Here is a 22,168-nt window from a genome sequence, read left to right as displayed (position 1 = left end):
CTGCAAGCTCTGCCTCCCGGGTTCACGCCATTCTCCTGCCTCAGCCTCTCCGAGTAGCTGGGACTACAGGTGCCCACCACCACGCCCAGCTAATTTTTTGTATTTTTAGTAGAGACGGGGTTTCACCGTGTTAGCCAGGATGGTCTCGATCTCCTGACCTCATGATCCGCCCGCCTCGGCCTCCCAAAGTGCTGGGATTACAAGCGTGAGCCACCGCGCCCGGCCCTCTGAAGTCCTTTTAACATTTCTTGCTAGGCAGGTCTACTGAGCACAAATGTCCTTAATTTTTGTTTGTCTGAAAAAATATTTATTCTCCTTCACTTTTGAAGAATAATTTTGTGTTTGGGTAGAGAATTCTATGTTGGTTTCTTTTTCCTCTTAACAATTTAAATTACTGCATCTCACTCTCTTCTTGCTTGTATGATTTCTCAGGAAGAGTCAGGTATAATACTTATCTTTGCTCTTCTATAAGGAAGTTTTTTCCCCTCTGGCTTCTTTCAAAATTTTTTAATTTTTAATTTTCTGCCGTTTGGATATGCTTAGGTGTAATGTTCTCTCTGTGTGTGTGTATTTATTTTGCTTGGTGTTTTATGAGCTTTCTGGCTCTGTGGTTTAACGTTTGACATTAATTTGGAGAGTCTCAGTCATTATTCCTTCAAATATTTCTTCCGTTCCCTTCTCTTTCTTCTGGTATTCCTATTACACACATTGTACATCTTCTGTAGTTGTCCCACAGTTCTTGGATGTTCTGTTCCTTCTTTTTTTTCCAGTCTCTTTTTTCTTTGCTGTGCAGTTTGGTAAGTTTCTATTGACATATCCTCGAGTTCAGATATTCTTTCTTTAGTCATGTCCAGTCTACTAGTGAGTCCATCAAAGTTATTTTTCATGTCTGTTACAGTGTTTTTGATCTCTAGAACTTCTTTTTGATTCTTGCTTAGAATTTCCATCTCTCTCCTTATGATGTCCATCTGTTCTTGTATATTGCCTACTTTTTCCCTTATAGCCCTTAGCATATTGATCACAGTTATTTTAAATTCCTGGTCTGGTAAGTCCAGCATCCCTGCCATATGTGAGTCTGGTTCTGATGCTTGTTTTGCCTCTTTAAACTCTGTTTTTTGCCTGTTAGTATGCCTTGTAATTTTTAGTTCAAACCCAGACGTAAGATACTAGGTGAAAGAATTCTGGTAAACAGCCTTTAGTTTTGTGGTAAGACAGGGGTAAAGAAGGAAAGTGTTCTCTATAGCTCTATGAACAGGTTTCAGTCTTTTAGTAGCCTGTGCTCCTGGGCTACGAGTTTCACAAGTGCTTCTCAGTCTCTCCCCGTCCTTAGGTGGAACAGAATATCTAGGATGGGCTGGAGTTGGGTATTCCCCTTCTTCCACATGGAAGACTAGAGGGGGTTAGAGTTGAGTATTTCCCTTACCAAAGTCAGTTAAGTTCCGATAACATAGTTTCTCCTGAGGGCAGCCCTTGATAAAAAAAACAGAATGCTTTCGTGTGTTTCAAATGGCTTCTTTTTTCCTCCCTTTGCCAGAATCAGGGGAAGATTTTTCTTTGACATCCATCGTGAAGACCCAGTCAAGCTCCTGGAAGTAAAACGAACAAAAGTGTGGAGAGCCCCTGACTTCTCATGACTGGGTACTCCTGCAGTTTTTAACTCTCGGACTTCTCTACAGTGAGCCTCCAGCAGTATGTTAATTACAGTTTAGGTTTTCTTCCCTCAGTATTGGTTCCTGCAGAGGTCACTGCTCACAGGTTCTTGCTCCAGTAAGTTGTGATTCTTTGTTCTGCTTGCCTGTCTCTCCAATTGTGGGGGCAGTAGTTTGCCCTATGACCTCACCTCTCTGACTGATCTAAGAAGAACTGATTTTTCATTTTGTTCAATTTTTTTTATTTGCTGTTAGATTGAAGACTTCAAACTCCTTATATGTTGGACCAGAAACCAGAAGCCTGTAACTTTTAATGATTTCATAACACTCAACTTAGTAGCTACAGCTTAATTATCTAACAAACCCTCTACAATCACCTATTTAAATTATTTCTAGGCTGCGATGTTCATTCAGTGGGATTTAACATTTAAAAATCTTGGTAAATGAACATGTGGCGATATTAGATTTGGAGATAAATAAATGCAGGCATGTACTATATAGTTTAAAAAAACTCTCCACAATAAGCCTACATCAGTGTATTCATATAACTGTTTATCTTACTCCATTATCAGGGAAAAACTAATGTTAATTTGTACTTTGAGTTTTAAAAACACCTAATATTGTAAAATACTGAATAAAGCTTCCCTGATATAAAATCAAAATTTACGTTTATTTATCAGTAAGTATTAAATAGAAAGACAATTCTTTAGCTATGTAAACAAACTGTGAAATAGAAAATAAGGCTTAAATTATGAATGTGCTACTTGTTACTCCTCCTACACTCATATTAGAAAGTTACATAATTCACGGTAAGGACTGTCGTCATGGGGTAAAAGGGCCACGATGACTCTGTTTCCCATTTGCTGTCCTCCACCCAAGGCACTGACTCCCTCTTGTAGGTATGCTAAAAGGCTGCCTAGTTATTAACTTAGGGTATGGCTCAAGGTTTGCCTTGGTGGCTGAGATGTTTACACTGGGCCCAAAAGCTTCAGGAGGGCAAAGGATGTGTCTGTTTAACATAATTCATAAAGGCTCAGGTGCTCAATACATTTTTTGAACCAGTCGTTTATTTCTGACAACTGCCTATATTTGCAGAAGTTACTTGCAATGTTGTCTTACAAAAGGAATTAATTAAATCAAATGGCTGGAGACTTCATTATATAATACATATCCATTTAATAAGGTGGAGTGGTCTCGTCTTAAATCAATCTTGCCAATACATACTTAAAAACAGTTGCTATCTCTATCTGACAGATACACAAATCCTTTTTTTTTTTTTTTTTTTTTTTTTGAGATGGAATCTTGCTCTGTCACCCAGGCTGGAGTGCAGTGGCACGGTCTCGGCTCAACCTCCCCACCTCCTGGGCTCAAGCAATTCTCCTGCCTCTGCCTCCAGAATAGCTAGGATTACAGGCGCTTGCCACCATGCCCAGCTAATTTTTACATCTTTAGTAGAAACGGGGTTTCACCATGTTGGCCAGGCTGGTCTTGAACTCCTGACCTCAAGTGATCTACCCACCTCAGCCTCACACAATGCTGGGATTACAGGCATGAGCCACTGCACCCAGCCTCTATCTGACAGATATACAAATCTAATTTAATTTATTTGTGTCTTGAGGGACAGTGGGGCCTTCTAAATATGTGAGTTGGCGTCTGTCAATTTTTTGGAAAGCTGCTTTAAGAGAAGGGATTCTAAGCAAAATCTCTGCTGTGAATACAGGGTAACTTTCCTGTTCACTTTCCCTCCCAATTCTCACTGGGGATGTTGGGGAAACTAAGCTAACCAGCAGTGCTTTGAGAAGCTGCCTCTTACTGTACCTGACAGAGAGAGAGAGATCAACGTCGACATCGACTCAGGCCAGAACCAAGCAGTTGACGTAAAGAGGTAGAAGAGAAAACAGCTTAGGCAAAGGTCTAAAGGTGGTGGGTAGCCTGCGCCTGCAATCTAAGCTGATGGATAGTCCCACAATTGCGATCCTTCTAGACTTGAAAAGCCAATTGCTTCTGTTATAACTTAAGCAGTTAGAAACATTAGAAGGAAATAAGACTGGTGCTGGCAAAAAGGGCAATTAAGGACCTGGTCACCCCATGTGCATCCACTGTTTCAGACACCTTTAAGGCCAGGAAATCAAACAAGGTCTTCAGGCTTAAAAGACTTGACAAAGACAAGATCTTTGACTATGGTTCACAGCCAAACTGATACTATCAGCAATTCTCTTATGAAGAATTTATGCTTTAGGAATACTAGTGTGACCAGAAAGGTGCAAAAATATGCATAGAAGTGTGTGTTTCCACATTGTTTATAATAGAAAATTTGGGAAATTGTTATTAGAATATTAAATAACTGTGATAGAGCTATACAAATGAATGCATTAAAATAATGAGTTACAGTAACATTTACTAATATGGAAAGCTGTTCATCACATACTATTAGAATTAAGTGAGGGAAAGAAGCAAATTTCAGAACAATCTATCTTTATGACCCTATTTTTGTACAACCCTTTCAAATAACACTAACATACACACGTTGCATAAAAAAATAGCTGGAAGGATATACACCAAATTGTCAACAGTGGTAACCTCTGGGAAGTACAACTCCGAGAAGGACTTCTAGTTTTTGCTTTATATAGTTCCGCATCACCTGAATTTGTTATAATAACCATGTGTTACTTAAACATTTTTTAAAAAATTAAAATATTCTCAAAGCAAAAATATCCTAAACTCACTTTAAATCTGCAAATAAAAATACTGTGGCACTTTTAGGAAAGATGAGCTTTTATGAAAACTCTTTATCCAGCAAATACTTATAAAGAATCAATTATACTCACGCTATTTTATGGAAAGCTAAATAACCCACAATGGGGCATCCCTAGTACTTTGCTAATCATCATCTACTGCAATAAGTTTTGATTTTTTTCATCACACAGTGTCTTTTTCCAGGTATTTTTTTTACTGCCCCCCCATTTCCTCTCCCTGTTTTGAAAGAGTTCATCTATAAAAGCAGCCTATATTTGTTAAGTAACAGTTCTCTCTTGATTACTTTGTAATTGATGAGATAATGTAGTTGCCAGCTGGAGCTTGTGAATTTATGTGATTCAAGTACAAGGGTGACCAATGTGATACTTTAGTTACTTTGTGAAGTCCTATCTTTAGTAAATGGGTAATTTTTCATTAGGTCCCAGATAAGGAACTGTTGACTTAGTACACACTGAGAAATGACTTCTATCTTGCTATGGTATGTCAAATTACTAAATTAGTAAATATACTAAAAATTTTGCTGCTATCCAAATTCTTCATGAAATACCATAAGAAAAAAAATCACTCTTAAAACAGACATCTGTTGACTGATTTAACAAGGGATATATCAGGAAAAGTCGGGGAAGGAAATGAATCATGCATAGGTAAGAAAATCTAACCCACTTTTCTTACCTAGAAGTGATTTTATCAGATAGGAAATAGGACAGGCTCGCAGGACCCTGTTGCGTCTTTGCCACCTTCCACAGGAACGGAACATAGAGGATCTATCCTATCCCTTGCAGAGACGTCTTTTGGCAGTCCCTCTAAGTAGTGTAATGGCTGCTGACGTTTTCAACTTCTAGCATTTCTATGCTGACTACAAAATTACTTTGAAACTTGGCTTTGTTTTACAAAAAAATAAAGCTGACCAGGGAACACTGGAAGATATTTCCTTCCCTGCTGAATAAGAATATATTTTACTGAAGACTGTGTCTCTATGTTTTTATATTTATATCTGTATCTATATCTTTCTCCACAAATTAGGTGGCAAAACATATAGAATTATTATCAGCTGCTAATAATCAATACCAAACAATTTTGTAGGTAGTTAAACCTCAGTGCTGGATACTTTTCTGTAATCATTAAGATTTTGTTGAATGAAGTGTATTAATATCTTTGGCATAATTTTAAAAATAGATCTAACTTTTAAGAGTGTTAACATTTGCGTTATTTTAAGCTTTACAAAAAGTCTAGCAATTCTGCAGTCTAGCACCATAGAATTTTGGCATTTTGACAGGGAAACACTCTATGGAAAAAAAAAAAAGAAATTCCTGCTTTGTAAGGACCACGGGGCTCCTCTGGAAGAACCCCAGTCCTCTCTCGGCATGCTTTTCCCCTCACCCCGATGAATCACAATAAGATGCCTGGCTTATGAGGCCCGGGAGCCACTTCGAGCGCTGCGGACTCCAGAAGGGTGTGCGTCACCTCCAGTTTACATCATGGGAGCCCAACCCACACAGAGGCCCAGTGATTTATTCATAGTTGTATTAAGAAGCCTAATGGAGTAAAAAGCACAATCCAGTCTTAATTTACAGTCCTGAGCTTCTTGCTCTGCTTCCTGAGGGGGTTTTACAATACACGAGGACACTAAATAAGATTCTGTTTTTTATTCTGAGCTACAAAACAGACTTAGGACCACAAAGGAGGAAGGTTAAGGAGTGTGACCCTGAGACCTGACAGTTTTCCCTGACAAGGGAGGCAGATCCAGGATCTGCTGCTGGCTTCGATTCATTGCTTTTCTGGGAGCCATATTTTTTATGGCAATCGGCAGGCTCTTTGCTCATCGTTAGGCACTTTATGGTCATCTTGCTGAAAACCTCACAAATCCCCAATACCACAGGGAAACGATGGAGATGAAAGGGCAATGTGTGAGTGTGGCAGAGTTAGTGCGTGTGTGCATGTGTGCAGGTGCTGGTGTACCCATGTGTACGTTAACAAATGGCTGTGGAAGTGAGGAGGAAACAGGTGAGGGAAGTCAATGGTGATGATGAGTTTCTGTGGATGATGAAAGGCACACAATGGAAAGTTTGTATTTTCACACAACTGGTTTTTGCAAATTTCACTGGTGAGAAAAGTACACAACTCAAATAGTTTATATATCCACAGAGTTGTTAAAAATAATGATAAAAACCCTCTGCACTAGGGAGAATCAAATCATTTTGAAAGCAGGATAAATGCACCTTGTTTTGTGAGCTTTTTTCACTGTTGCTTGATGTGAAATTGCCAGTAGCAGAAGGAAGCAAAGACGGAGGGGCAGCGGGCTTGGCATCTGCTACGGGTTGAATGTTTGTCCCTCCAAAACTCATGCTGAAATTCAATTGCGATTGTCACGGTATTGAGAGGTGGGACCTTTGAGAGGTAAGCAGGCATGAGGGTTCCACCCTCATGTGTGGGTGTAATGCCCTAGTCAAATGGCTTTTTTGGGAGTGGGATCTCTCTCCTGCCTCCTACCCTCCACCACGGGATGACACAGCAAGAAGGGCCTTGCCAGCTGCAGCCTCTGGATCTTGGACTTTCCAGCCTCCCGAACTGTGAGAAATAAATTTATGTTCTTTATAAATTACCCAGTCTGTGGCATTTTGTTATAGCAGCACAAAATGGACTAAGACAGCATAGTTTCCTACAGTGTGATAAAAAAATCTGCTCTGCATAACCTGTGTAAGACTGCACTCCGAGTATCCTGATATGAGACAACTTCCAGGAATCACATTTCACCTGGGACTTCAGAATTATCAAAGTACTGCATGTACCCTAAAGGTTCAGTTCCTTTAGGCCATGCAGACTTCAATTTCCACAGATCTCTCTGAATCCTTATTTATACTGAAAGCATATTAGACTTGATCTCAAATAGATCACAGAATTCTGTAACTAGAAGGGATCTTGGTGGCTATCTACTTCAATCCTCTTAATTCATAGGTGAGTATATAAAACCCTATTAGTGCATGGGAAAAACATAAGCCACAGGCATGCATACTTTTATGGTATTTTATAAGGCTGGTTTGTTTTCATTTACCTATTTTTTGATGGGAAGAAGAAAGAAGTTGTGAGGGAAAGCAATGGGGAAGGGTAATGAGAAAGTGAAGCCACAACAGCATCTAAGAAATCTGACTCTGACACCACAAGCACTCATGGGTCTCCTGGCCTTGCTGTTACAGTCTCTTTTCACTTGGACCCTAAACAGGGACCTCAGGTGTATACCAATGGCTCTTTCCCTGGGTATCATCAGGCTAGCTAAAGAGTTTTGGCCCTATCTTGTGTATAAAAAGACAGCATTTTGTATATGAGGCTCAACTCCTCTGACAAAGGAGTTTTATACTGAACTGTTAATGGCATCCCCAAGGTGTTCACAGTAGTGATCTAGGAAAACAATAGCTGTGGCACGGAGAAAGCTGAATACAAATTCTTTAGACTGTTAGCTTTTATCAGCCCTTAATTGTTTTTAGATGTATCTTCATGTTTTGTTAAGCTGAAATTTTCTTGGCAAGAACTAGAAAACAAACATTCTCATTCACGTTCTCAATAAGAGACCTCTAACATGTCAGCTCAAATCCTCTTGACCTTTCCCAATGCCCTTGCAGTCATCAACTCTGCAGGGTCTGGTGGACTTCATGAAGGTATAACTAGTGTCTCCCCTTATGTCCCTTCTCTGACCCCTGCCATGGCCTTTCTGTTGAAGCCAACATGTGCCATGAGATTGTCTGGCAGCCATACGTGCACATGGGTAGAACAATTTTTCCTCATTTCTCCTGAGGTATGACTGTGAGATGTGGTTAGCATGGCCTTTGGGTGCTGGTCCCAAGGGAGCAAGCGGGCAACACACTAGCGGCCATCTCCTCCCTTGTCTCTCTTCAGCTCCCCTGGGCTGCGCCCTCTTAGTGAAGCAGTAGAACAGAAGTGTTTATCCCAGGCTGGGTGCGGTGGCTCACACCTGTAATCCCAGCACTTTGGGAGGCCAAGATGGGCAGATCACCTGAGGTCAGGAGTTCAAGACCAGCCTGGCCAACATAGTGAAACCCCATCTCTACTAAATATAACAAAATTAGCCGGGAGTGGTGGTGCGTGCTTGTAGTCCCAGCTACTTGGGAAGCTGAGGCAGAAGAACTGCTTGAACCCAGGAGGTGGAGGTTGCAGTGAGCTGAGATTGTGCCACTGCACTTCAGTCTGGGTGACAAGAGTGAAACTCCATGTCAAAAAAAAAAAAGTGTTTATCTCAGGCTCTACCACAATCATAATAGAAAGATCCTTGGGATCTTCTTTTCCCTCATTATCTTGGTATGCAAACTAATTTTAAAACCAACTAAGTGCTGGTTCATCAAATAAAGATCACAAATCCTCTACACCTGCAGTTCCAGCACTTTGGGAGGCCAAGGAGGGAGGCTTGCTTGAGACCAGGAGTTTGAGACCAGCCTGGGCAATATAGTGAAACCCGGTTTCTACAAAAAAAAAAAAAAAATTACCTGAGTGTGGTGTCGTCTGCCTGTGGTCCCAGCTACTCGGGAAGCTGAGGTGGAAGAATTGCTTGAACCTGGGTGGTTGAGGCTGTAGTGGGCTGTGGTCACACCACTGCACTCCAGCCTAGGTAACAGAGGCCCTGTCTCAAAAAGAAATCTTCTATTAAGAAATAATTTTTTTTTTTTTTTTTTTTTTTTTTGAGATGGAGTCTCGCTCTGTCACCCAGGCTGGAGTGCAGTGGTGCGATCTCGGTTCACTGCAAGCTCTGCCTCCCGGGTTCATGCCATTCTCCTGCCCCAGCCTCCCAAGTAGCTGGGACTACAGGCACCCGCCACCATGCCCAGCTAATTTTTTGTGTGTTTTTAGTAGAAAGGGGGTTTCACCATGTTAGCCAGGATGGTCTCCATCTCCTGACCTCATGATCTACCCACCTCAGCCTCCCAAAGTGCTGGGATTACAGGCATGAGCCACCGTGCCTGGCCTTAAGAAATAATTTCTAAGCAAAATCATCAATGCAATCTATGTAATGATGATTCTAATCATCACCAGAAACTTATTACAAGGCCAGAATTATGCACAGGTATCATTTAGTGACTAAACAACTATAAATTAATATAAAATAAAGCACTATTTTACAAAGGAGAGTTCTAAAGTGTCACTCTTTTTCAGACAGTTTCCAACTGGAACAAGGCCTGCTTGTATCCTTCACTGGGCAAAACAAAGGAGATCTTGGCTCTCTCAAATCTTTGCACTCTTGATCCAAATTGAACAGTCCCACGATCTTTGAATTATTCCTGGGCAGTTCTGAGCCCAAGCAACCATCTAAGAGAGTACTGCCATGTGGGTACCAGAAGGCCTGTTTTGTGAGCAAAATACATCCAATGTGGCATTAATGTTACCTCTGCTGGCAAGGCCAACTTCACTCGGCTTTGTACAAGTATGTTGGGTTGTGTTGACATTTTTAAAGAATCAAAACCCTCACCCAGCTATGGCAGCACCTTTATGAAGACACTGGCTCTGAGGCAGGCACAGGAAGTGATGGCACCCGTCAGGTATGTTAGCCAGCATCATTTTTAGGCGGTGCCCTGCAATAGGAACAATTAAATGCTGACAATTAGGAGATGAAAGTGAAAAATACCACCCATGTCACACACATGGTCGCACTGAATGACAGAGATGACAGCTCCCAAAGAGGCCACTTACAAGGCAATTTAGTGCAACCTTATACTATGTCTGAGAAACATGCCTCACATTCCTATCATTATTTTTGTCACTGAGAACAGAATGATAGGTCGGTATGATACGGACGAAAACAAACAAACAAGGGGTGTCAGGGATCTTCGCACCCTGGGAAGAATGAACTGGGCACCTTTCCTCTTGCACTGTCATTCTTTTCCTAGATCACGGCTGTGAACATCGTATGAGATGCTGAGAACAAAAACAGCAGAAAACTGTTTCAGAACAGTCTGCCAAAAGAGTTGAGGGTTGATTTCAAAACTGTGTTGTACATAAGGTCTCTAAGAAATACTGATTTGATCTGATAATATCCCTAGACCCTGATATTCCTGAAACTTGGTCCCAGCATCACCAAGCACAGCTGGACCAAGGGTTCCCTGAGGACAGGGCAGGGGCCCTCTCATGGCCAAGCTACGCTAAGGCCACAGACTGTGCCCACCAGTCAGATTCTCATCACGTTTTACAGGCTGTATTGATCTATTCACCAGTAAGCCCCAGGGTGAAATCCTCTATTCTAGTGGTGAGCAGGAGGCAAGCAAAACTCAAAAGAGGGCTAAAATCATGGCTGGTCAACAAGATGAGCAGCTTGAATGAGGCAAAGGAGACTTCTCCAAGGTTGGATGGAACATCTTCTAAGGCACTGGAATACCAAAGGAGCAAAAGCAGCCTCGCTGCTTCCCTGGGGAGTTTACACTCCAGGCTGAAGGCAGCATAGGAGGTGGAGAGGAAGGATTTGCATTAGGAGGTGTGTGTGTGTGTTTACAGAAAATACGTCTGCTCAAGTTTCCCAAGAAACTCCTTCTTAATTTTTTTTCAGATGGAAACAAACACACATTCTTGACTGGCTCATTAAAGGACAAATCATTAAAATGAACATGTGTGTCTCAAACATCAACTCTTACTTGCCTGCCAGTTTTCAGAGACTCTGAGCAATGTGTCTGCCCTGATGATTTCCTTGGGTTGTTGGGTTCTAGACTCCTACGTACATCTACTTTACTTGGAGCAAATCCAAAGATTTCTTTAGTGTAGAAGGAAAACAAAGGTCACTCAGCCCCCAAACCTTGAACCATTCATCAACAACAGTAAAAATCTTAGCAGAATTCTACAATGAAAGACAATTGAAAAAAACCACTCAGGAAAACAGTATATTTATGATACTTTTAAAAGAAGGTCTTAATCTTCTTTTTCAATCAGTGTTAGACATACTGTTCGGATCTGCCAAAGTCTCTCTCACTTTATCTCATGAGAAAATGTCTGGCGCTGGGGACTGGGAAGGAGCCTCTGGCTCTAGCCATGGTCACTTACACTACTGCCACACAGTCTTTCCAGAGAACACTTTAGAAACTTCACTGCTCCCCTATTACTTACGCATCACACATCAATACTCCATACAGATACCACCCTCATCACACAGCAACACTCCATACAGATGTGTCTGTTTCTGAGCTCTGTATTCATGCCATGACCAATCTCTTAATTCCTCCACAAATTCCCGCTATTTCAGCAGTTTAATAAATTTGTAGGGCAAGTCCCTCTCCTTGTTATTCTTTTCCAAAATACCTTGGCTATTCTTTGACCTTTACTTTTTCATTAACTGCATCAGTATCCATGAAGAACCATGTGGGTATCCTGCTTGGAATGACATTGACTCTATGGTGCATTTTAGAAAGAACTGGCCATCTCCACATTATTAATTCTTCCTCTGTATCAGCAGTTGGCAAACTATGGCCTGCCCTGTTTTTGTAAATAAAATTTTATTGGAATGCAAATACATCATTTATTTACATTTTATCTATGGCAGAGCTGAACAGTGGCAACAGGGATTATATGGCCCACAGAGCCTAGAATATTTAACATTAATATTTAATTATAATACAATTACATTATATTGTAGTATAATTTGATATAATATTTAATATACGGTCATTTATAGGAAAAGCTTACGGACCCCTGCTCTACATGGATGTAATAAATTCTCCATGAATTTGCTTTTACATTTCTTCTGAGTAGGTTTTGTGATTTTCTCTATACTGTACTGTTTATTTTTGTTAAATTTATTTCTTGATATTTGATATTCTTTGATACTGTTGTAATTATCTTAATTAAATGTCTAGGTGTTTCTGGTTGGTGTAAATAAATGCAACAGACTTTTAGATATCATTCTATTTGCTGAACTCTTACTATTTGTAATAACTTACAAATTTTTTAATGTATGCAATGTCACCTGTAGATAATGGCAGCTTTATTTCTTTCCAATCTTTTTGCTACTTTTTTTCTTGCCTTATGGCACTGTTTAGAAACTCCTAATACAATGTTGAATGGAAGAATATTGAATGTCTTGTGTTTGATTTTAAAGAAAATGATTCTAATGTTTACCTATTTATGATCACATTTACTTTAAGTTATTCTTTATCAAGTTGAGGAACTTCCGGTCTCTAACTTACTGGGATTTTTAAACATGAAGGAACACTGACTTTTCTCAACATTTTTCTGAATCTATTGAGTTGACCAAATGATTTTTCTCCTTAATCTGTTAAAGTAATGAATTATATAAATATATTTCCTAGTATTAAAAATATTCTTAGACATTTTGACATGGTCAACATGTATTTTTTTAATTCACTGTTTTCTAATATTAAAAAACCTGCCAGGTGCGGTGGCTCATGCCTGTAATCCCAGCACTTTGGGAAGCTGAGGCGGGTGGATCACCTGAGGTTGGGAGTTTGAGACCAGTCTGGCCAACATGGCAAAACCCTGTCTCTACTAAAAATAAATTAGCTGAGTGTGGTGGTGTGCACCTGTAGCCCCAGCTACTCTCCAGCTGAGGCAGGAGAATCGCTTGAACCCGGTAGGCAGAGGCTGCAGTGAGCCGAGATCGTGCCACTGCACTCCCGCCTGGGTAACAGAGCAAAACACTGTCTCAAAAAACCAAACCAAATAAAACAAAACCTTTGTACAATTTAACATAGTCAACATGTATTATCTTTTTAATACAGTGTTGGATTCTATTTACTAATTTTTTTTAGTCAGGATTCTTGCATCTACATTCATAAATGAAACTGGCCTCGCCTGCAATTTTCCTTTTGATAGTATCTTTGTCTAGTGTTGGCATTAACATAAAATTAGTTGTGGAAGTGTTCTCTCTTTTTCTAGTGTCTGGAAGAGTTTGTATAAAATTGAGATAATTTCTTCTTTGAAAGTGTGGCAGAATTTGCTTATAAAGCATCCAGAACTTATATTTTCTTTGTGAATAGATTTTTAATCACTGCTTCCATTTTTTTTTTAAAAGAGTTATAGGATTTTCTATCCTTTTTAATCTTTCCAAACATCCATTCTAGTAGATTTTCCTAGACGTACGTCCAAATTGTAGGCATATACTTTTGATAGTATTCAATGGTTTTTTCCTGTCACTCAGGCTAAAGTTCAGTGGGGTGATCATAACTCACTTCAACCTCATACCTCTGGTGATCCTCTTGCCTCAGTCACCAGAATAGCCAAGACTATATAGGTATGTGTCACCATGCTCAGCTAACTTTTTTTTTTCCATAGAGAGGGGATCTTGTTATGTCACTGGTCTCAAACTCTTGGCCTCAAGCTGTCCTCCCACTCTGGCCTCCCAAAGCACTGGGAGTGCGTGTGTGTGTGTGTGTGTGTATGCATTTATCATTTTTTAATTTTTCATAACTGATTGACAGGGTCTCACTCTGTCACCTAAGCTGGAGTGCAGTGGTGCAATCACAGCTCACTGCAGCCTCTACCTCCTGGGCTAAAGTGATCCTCCCACCTCAGCCTTCCAAGTAATTGGGACTACAGGTGCATGCCACCATGCCTAGTGAATTTTTTTAACTTTTTTTTGTAGAGACAAGGTCTCCCTATGTTGCCCAGGCTGGTCTCCAACTCCTGGGGTCAAGTGATTCTCCCACCTCAGCTGTAATTATTTTTTAAATCTCAAATTTACTTATAGTTCTGTCCCTCATTAGTTTTATAACATTCTTTATTTGTATATTCTCTTCATTAATTTTGCCAGAGTTTTGTTTTTCCTTTTGTTTTTTTTCAAAGAACTTTTTGCTCTACTGAGCTTCTCTCTATACAATGAAGATGAGACAGCAGTCAAAAAAAATGAAATGCAATTTATGGATGAAACTTTGCATTATGATATTAAGTAAAAAAACTTAAGTCCCATAGTTTTAGTAATTATTGATATCTAAAGATTTAGAATTTCATATTATGACACACTAGAAATGAACAAACAACCAAAGACACAAAGTTCTGTTTGCATCTATAGTTGTAAAACTCCAATTCAGCTTTGGAAGGCTTTGACCCATAACAGTCAAAGACTGCGATGCTTCTCCATGACATTAAAGTAGGTCAAAGTCAACCAAGAGTTTGAAATTATTGCTACCGTTGAGTTAAAAACTCAAGAGAGTAAAAATGATGGTTATTCAGGTTACAAACTAACAGCAGGTCATTTCTGCTTGAATTCAATCTTCCATTTCATAAGACTACCTTCCACCTGCTGTGGCCCTACTCTCCTGCAGGCTCCTGCCCACAGCCCTCCACTGTCTGGAGCCCATCTGGACCTTTACTAATGGAGAGTCCTGGGCCTCTCACCCCTGTGAAGCTCCACTACCCACTTTAAAAGCCAGTTCAATTGCCACCTCCTCCATGAAACCTCTCATGACCTCCCCAGGAAGCACTGCTCTCGTGGACCTGGAGTGTCTGGCTCATCTCCTTTATGAAACCAGCACAGTGTCTAATTATCCTGTATTCACTGCTGTGGCAAACGTAGGGCCTAACACTGAACTCCACATTGAGCAAACACCTGTCCTACTGAACGTGAAGGTTTCCTTCTATCAGGTGGGATAAGATACAGATATGTAATACATTTTGTTGCTTAAAGTTTCTTTAAAGATTACTGGTGTCAGTTTGATTCCTGAAATTCATTCATTTAGTTTCTGAGTTCCATCTAGGATCAGTAGTTCCAGTCAGCTGGACGATTCACACTTTCCTGACAGTACTATACATGACATGATCAAATAACAACTCTGGGTCAAAAAGAGCAGTTTACATCATAGACAAGATTTTCTGTTAGTTTCAGGAAGTGTCTAATCCATTTTACATTCCCATTCAAAGGGACTGAAAGAAAACAATGTTTTGGCATTTGTAATATTAATATTGCAGCTATGTGGAAAATTCTATATGCTACTACATACGGATATGAATACACACTCCTAAACCAAAATATAAATTCTACTCTTGAGAAAGTAAATCAATTTCATATGTATGCAGATTCTTGAAAATTTTAGTAGTATTTAGGTGCCAAAATAATGGAAATAGTTTCTTTAAAAATACTATTTTTTTTTTTTTTTTTGAGATGGCGTCTCACTCTGTAGCCCAGGCTGGAGTGCAGTGGCACACTCTCGGCTCACTGCAACCTCCACCTCCCACGTTTGATAAATTCTTTGCCTCAGCCTCCCGAATAGCTGGGATTACAGGCACATGCCACCATGTCCAGCTAATTTTTAAAATATTTTTAGTAGAGACGAAGTTTCAGCATCTTGGCCAGGCTAGTCTTGAACTCCTGACCTCATGATCTACCTGCCTCAGCCTCCCAAAGTGCTGGGATTACAGGTGTGAGCCACTGCGCCCAGCCAAAAATACTCTATTTTTTAATCAGTGATTTCATCTTTTTTTGGTATAGCTATTTGTAGGGTGAAAGGTAAGGGAGAATGTCAATAAGCAAAGTGTAATTTTTCTTTAAGTTAAGAATGAAAGTGAAAATTTAGTGGCATTAAAATTAGCAATGTATTTCACAATTGATGTGGTTAGTGAACCTTAAAAACATATCCATAGAAAATTCGAACAAAATGCCCCACTTATGCCAAAAGTTATACTGTATTTATTTGCCAAGTCTTACGTTGAGATGGAGAAAAATATGGAGGAGAAATTATGACTACTTCCCACTTCTCCTTTGGCCACACCCTCACCCCCACTGGCAATGCCCTCACCCCACTAGCCATGCCCATCCCCTGTTGCCACACTCACTTTCCCAGCTTCCTTGTTCCTTCAACATTTTTGGTTTGGAAAAAAGAAAAGGGCCTATAACAGTGGGAAAAATATGTTCCAAGCTGTAGTAAAACATCTAAAGACTTACGCGCAAAACAGAAGTGTAAGTTGGGTACCTTCTACGTGGCATGCTTTAAAAAAGATGTAAGCCCCTCCGAGATGACAGACCCTGAGCTGTGTACCTGCTTCTCAGCTTGCTTCAGAAGCTTCTGGAATCTCTCGTCCTCCAGCACACCTGGTGGAAGGTCAGTCTCTCCCTGAGCTTTCAGTTCCTCCAGCTTCTGCCGCAAGTCCCTCAGTGCCTGCAGCTCATCATTGAGGCGGCTCTGCCGGGTCAGAGATGCCTGAAGGTCCAGTTCTAAGTCTAGAGATGTCCGCACTGGGCATTCCTGTGCTGTTCTTCTAAGGACTGACTGGCAAACCGTCTGGATAGTTAGAAACAGAATAACGAACACCCTGGTTATACAGGCAGTGGTTACCCCACTTTCCCTCCTTCCTGGCGCATGATGGATGGTGCTTCCTTAGGCCCTAGAAGCCAAGGCCTAAGGGGCAGGAGCAACTCGCTCTGGCCCATGGCAGGTGAGTGGGAGAGACGTGCCTTACTTGTGGCAGAAGCCTGTCAAGGCCAGTGTGAGAGGTGCACATTTCTGTCCCCTGCTGGAAGGAGAGCAAAGAACCACAGAGGGAGGCTCCATCAGCATGGGCTCTGGGTGAGGGCAACGTGGAACAGGGCCTCCTGACAACCTGCAGTGAACCAGTAGCTAGGCAAGAAATAAACCTTTATTGTTTTATACCACAGAGATTTTTAAAGTTGTTAGCATAGTACAGTCTGGCTTACTTAGCCTGACCAATTGATTGCATGAAGCCCGCCTCGTGTAATAAATAAATACACTGCAAGACACTTCTGTTTCCTCCATTTCAGGACACATAACTCCTACCATGTCCATGACAGTCAGCCTGAATACAGCTGGACACTGTTGCTAAGTTTTGACTATCTCCTCTAATCAGAATGCTTAAACTGAGTTGCCTTCCTTGATTTCCCATTGTGTGCTAGTTACTTTCACCACTGAATCACCACAGCTCTTCCCAGGGGCAATCTTAACCTATTCATCAAGCAATAATTATTGAACATATATGAAGAAATGTCTGCTGGGGCTGTGCAGGCAAAGTACTAGGAAGAGAAGACACAATCTCTGCCCTTGAAGACTTCGGCTGCGGAATGACAGGAGGCCTTAAGCGAGAGGAAGCTGTGAGTGAGCGCAGAAGTGCACAGGAAGTCAGGGAAGGGGATGGATCACTCAGGGTCAGGGCACATTCATTTGAGGAAGAGATTTTAAACAAGGCTGGGTGAGAGGTGAGACTCTACCAGCAGAGGGGAACAAGGAGGTATTTTTTGCCTAGATTATTGGCAGATGGAATGCAAAATAAGTGATCACTAATAAGAACTGTTACTATTTGATATGAGTGAGGAGGGACTCAAATTTGACAAGTACTCTAGTTTGAAGATCTAGAATAATGGTAGTGCTCATGCCAGATGGAAGGGAAGGGGCCTGTCTGTCCCTATGCTGATTTCAGAGCCTTAGCCCAAGTCAGAATCACTCTTATTGTGTCCTCCTGTTCTTCCTCCACATCCAGTTCATACTGCATGGTCTTCTGTACCATTCTTATTATTAGGTTCCCTTTATTCAACCTCTACCCTCTCCTCTCCACAAATGCATTACACAGTAAGAATCATCTAGACACACATTATCTTTGACTGTATTACTTACTTTTCGGAACCAGAAATCTTTCCTAGCTGTCATGCACACAGAGCCTAAGGACTCCACATACAAGAGTCTGCTGGTAAATGTTTAATAACTGGCTCTCTCTGGGAGAGAACGAAGCACTGACTTGCAGGGTTGGCCAGTTTCTATGTGGTAAATACTCCTACCATCACGATTTTCAAGCTATGACTGTGATGTCACTGTCACTCCGATTTAACTGGCAAGAGACGAGCACAATTGGCTCTTGTGAGCCAGTGTGAGGAGGGTGCAGCACACCACTGCCGGTCAGTACCCCTCTAACCTCATCACTCACACACTTGGCGCTTTGCTCTTCTATTCAGGCGAAACTTTTACTCATCTTTGCAGATACTTTTGTCCTCATACACCTCTATACCTTGCTCATGCTGCAATTCCTAAAGCAGAATACCATTTTTTTTTTTTTTTTTGAGACGGAGTCTCACTCTGTCGCCCAGGCTGGAGTGCAGTGGCATGATCTCGGCTCACTGAAACCCTCCACCTCCCACATTTAAGAAATTCTCGGCCTCACCCTGCAAGTCAGTGCTTTCTTCTCTCCCAGAGAGAGCCAGTTATGAAACACTTACCATTTCCCCACTTGTTCCTATCAAACCGTATCTGTCTACTTTTAAAAACCATTTAAAACCATCTCCTACACACGCTTCAGGATTAACCTTCATCTGTTTCAAGTAGTCCTAATAACCAAGTTTATCAGTAACCCAACCGTTTCTCAGCTCCACTCGATTCATAAACACTTTTGGTTAATATTTATCTGAAGAGTGAAACTATCCCGAGAGTATGTGCTGCTTAAGAAGGCAGGCGACTTAGAAAGGAGTTGAGAAGACTTTTCATTCAAGATGATAAAAATTCAGGTGCTTTTAAAGCATAAAGTTTGGTAACCTGAAAAATCGACATCTCAGAATTTCCTGAAAATGACGAGTGCTGAATAAATGCCAGCACATTTCATCTGCCTTTAGAAAAATGAAATAGCTTTTATGCCTTTCAGGTAACCAGGTAGTTAAACCAGGGGCGCCCACTGCAGCCTGGCCAGGCATCTCTTACTCTGCTCATGGCGGCATGAGACCAGAGTGGCCCTGGTGACGACAATGCTTCTGATTTACCTTCCCAGCCTTCATGCCTCATCCTCCTGTCCACAGCGCCAAAGCTGTTGGCAGAACCTGACACTCATCATGCCATATGTCCCTGCTCCCGTATCATTTTATGCCACCTACCCACAGCACCCAGTATCCATCACACCCCCACCCTGCCCCAAAGCTACTATTTTCTTTTTGAAATTGTATTCAAGGGTCAAGACCCCCCACTCGCTGCCAACTGAGCCTTTCTGACTCTCTCAATCAGATGGGCTCATTCCCATCGTACCCGGCACAGCTGTGACAGTCCTGTGTGTGCTGCGTCCTCCTCTAGACCACAGACTCCTGAGGGTGTGAGCTTGCCACCAACAGAGCTCAGCACATGCGGTGCTCTGAACTCACCCAACCACACATTTTAAGCCAAAATGATCACAGTAAAGAAATATTTTCCTTTAGCATTTCAGCTGTTAGCAAGTAAACGGGAATTTCGGAACTACTTGGAGTCCAGCCTGTTAATTCATTTATTCTCTTAGACTTATCCTTAAAGCTCATGCAGAGACCCATGACCTCCAGGAAAATGCCACCTGAGCTGCCCACCCACGTTACTTTTCACCTTCTAAAGATATCTGTTTATGCAAGTTACAAAACCTGTGTGTTCCGCCTTTACCAGAATGTGTGTCCTTCAGAAAAGGTACCAGGTCTTACACCCCTTCCCACAATCACTCAAGACCTGGACATGGTATGCAGAGTCATCAGAAATGTGTTCTACCATCGTCTGATACCCCTGCAGGCTCAGCAGGCCCCTTCTCCAGAGATACTGAAACTGCATTTCCAGCCTTAACCATCACAGTTCCACACCAATGATGAATAAATGCCGTCACACACCCCCATCTCCATAGCGGCCATGGCATCTGCGTCTCTGTGTATCCCAGCGGCTGCATTCAGCAAGCCAAGTGCACGGAGCACTGACATTCATTCTGTAGTTCTGGAGTTTGTGCTGCACAAGTGACAATTCTGGGCTGGTCCAGGGACAGTGGGATGTGGCTGAGGGAATACATACCCTTTTGACCCTCAAACTGCGGCGTTCGGTGGAGTTCCTCACGAACAGTGATTTTTTAGCCAGGGTTGAACTGTCACTGTCACTCCGATTTAACTGGCAACAAAACATAAAAAAAAAAAAAAAAATCACTGCATCTCAAACAGAGTGCAAGTGGAAGTTTGGGATTGAGACATTTACCAAGTAAAGCAGGTAGTGATAGTTAAGAGTTTATTTATTTAAGAAAATCCCCTCAAACTAGTTTTTCCTGTTCTGTTTTGTTAAATAACTTCATTTTCTTAAATTACTTATTTATGTATTTTTTTTTTGAGACACAGTCTCACTCTGTCACCCAGGCTGGAGTGCAGTGGCGTGATCTCGGCTCACTGCAACCTCTGCCACCCAGGTTCACACAATTCTCCTGCCTCAGTCTCCATAGCGGCTGGGATTACAGGTACACGCCACCATGCCCAGCTAATTTTTGTATTTTTAGTAGGGATGGGGTTTCACCATGTTGGCCAGGCTGGTCTCGAACTTCTGACCTCAGGTGATTTGCTCTCCTCGGGCTCCCAAAGTGTTGGAATTACAGTCATGAGCCACCGTGCCTGGAAATAATTTAAATACCTGCCTTTTGGTAGTGGCTATCAAAAATCATATGTTTAAGGTACTTATATGTTTTTTGAAATAAAATTATCCTTTGTATTTTTAGCTAATACATGATATTTGTTTCTTTAAAGAAAGGTCTGCATAAAGCAGAGCTCAAGGTCAGAGTTGAGACACAGTCTGTGCTATCTAGAACGCTCTCGGCCCAGATAGCCCACACTCACTGTCTCACCTGCTTCAAATCTTTACTGAAATGCAGCCTGCTCTGAATCCTGCGTATCACCCCCAACCCCCTGCACTACTGTTGTCCATAGCATTGATCCCCTTCCAAGATATTTCATAGCTTGTTCATCATATTTACTGCTTGTGGTCTGGCTCGATTCCCAGGAATGTAAACTCTACAATGGCAGGGCTCTGGGTCTCGTTTCTGGATGAATCCCAAGTATCTAAGAAAGTGCTTAAAAGCAGGTGCTTAATAAAAATGTGTTGAACTGAATGAATAAATTTAGAATTTAAAAAGTATTTCTAACCCAGTTTATAATATTATGTCTATCTTACTAGATAAAGCAGAAATACTTCTAGAAGTAGAATTTGGCAAATTGATACAAATCTCATAATTTTCTTTTCAGAACTACAGATGTGATTCAGTGTTTATAAGCATTATTAAAAGAGGATTTTTGCTCTAAAATGCAATTCACAGTTCTCAGTTCAACAGACTAACATGGTTTGAAGGACATATGATATAGAATAGAAATATACAGACCACATATATCTCAAACAACCACTTTATGTTTCTAAATACAGACCGATGTCCAAATAACGTACAAATACTCAGCACTCAGATCCTTAAACTTCGCTTACTTGCCAAATAAATCACATTGGAACCAAGGAGACATTAAATTTGATGGAAAAACAAACTAAAAGGGACCATAAGCGTGTGATATTCTACATCTATTTTATAGCATTTCTAGCATTCCAAGTTGTCATGTGAAGACTCCCAGTGCATGGTCTCTTGTCCTTTGCAGGCCACTCCCTACCAGCAGGGAAGAGGCTGCAGTTGCAGCGCCTTGCCACGAGCACTGCCACCTTACCCTGCAGATGTACTGGCTCCGTTCTCCTGGAGAAAAGGTCTGTGAGCGCACTATCACGCTGCTCCTCACGAACGGACGCTGTCTAGAGCTCAGGCTGCTGCGCTCTTTGGGGCGAACTGCCATGTTATCATTAGCAGCTTCATCAGTGTTTGTCTCTTTGTCAATCTATAAGAGAAGTTAACAATTTGTCAGGAGCTGAAAGATGTGTAAATATTATGCTCCTTTCTTCTAAGAAAGAAAAAATATCTAATGTTACAACAGAGACTCATGGAGCACTATGGCCACTCCTAAGGGAAAGGCTTTGCATTACAGACTATAGCACTTCTGAAGTACTTCTGGGGAGAATTTCTCTTCAGTTTTCTACCAAGAA

General features: G+C 41.3%; 1 protein-coding gene across 1 annotated transcript in view; it reads right to left on the bottom strand.

Moving 5' to 3' along the window:
* Positions 1-22,168, bottom strand: part of WWC2 (WW and C2 domain containing 2) — a 228,616-nt gene that overhangs the window by 12,817 nt on the left and 193,631 nt on the right. Inside the window, 3 exon segments of the mRNA XM_055276493.2 lie at positions 16,382-16,624; positions 20,129-20,221; positions 21,799-21,963. Of these exon segments, the coding sequence (XP_055132468.1) occupies positions 16,382-16,624; positions 20,129-20,221; positions 21,799-21,963 (501 nt within the window).

The sequence above is a fragment of the Symphalangus syndactylus genome, chromosome 4, assembly GCF_028878055.3.
Source record: "Symphalangus syndactylus isolate Jambi chromosome 4, NHGRI_mSymSyn1-v2.1_pri, whole genome shotgun sequence".
NCBI classification, from domain to species: domain Eukaryota; kingdom Metazoa; phylum Chordata; class Mammalia; order Primates; family Hylobatidae; genus Symphalangus; species Symphalangus syndactylus.
The sequence above is the reverse complement of the archived record's forward strand: the minus strand, read 5'-3'. Positions and strand labels throughout refer to the sequence as shown.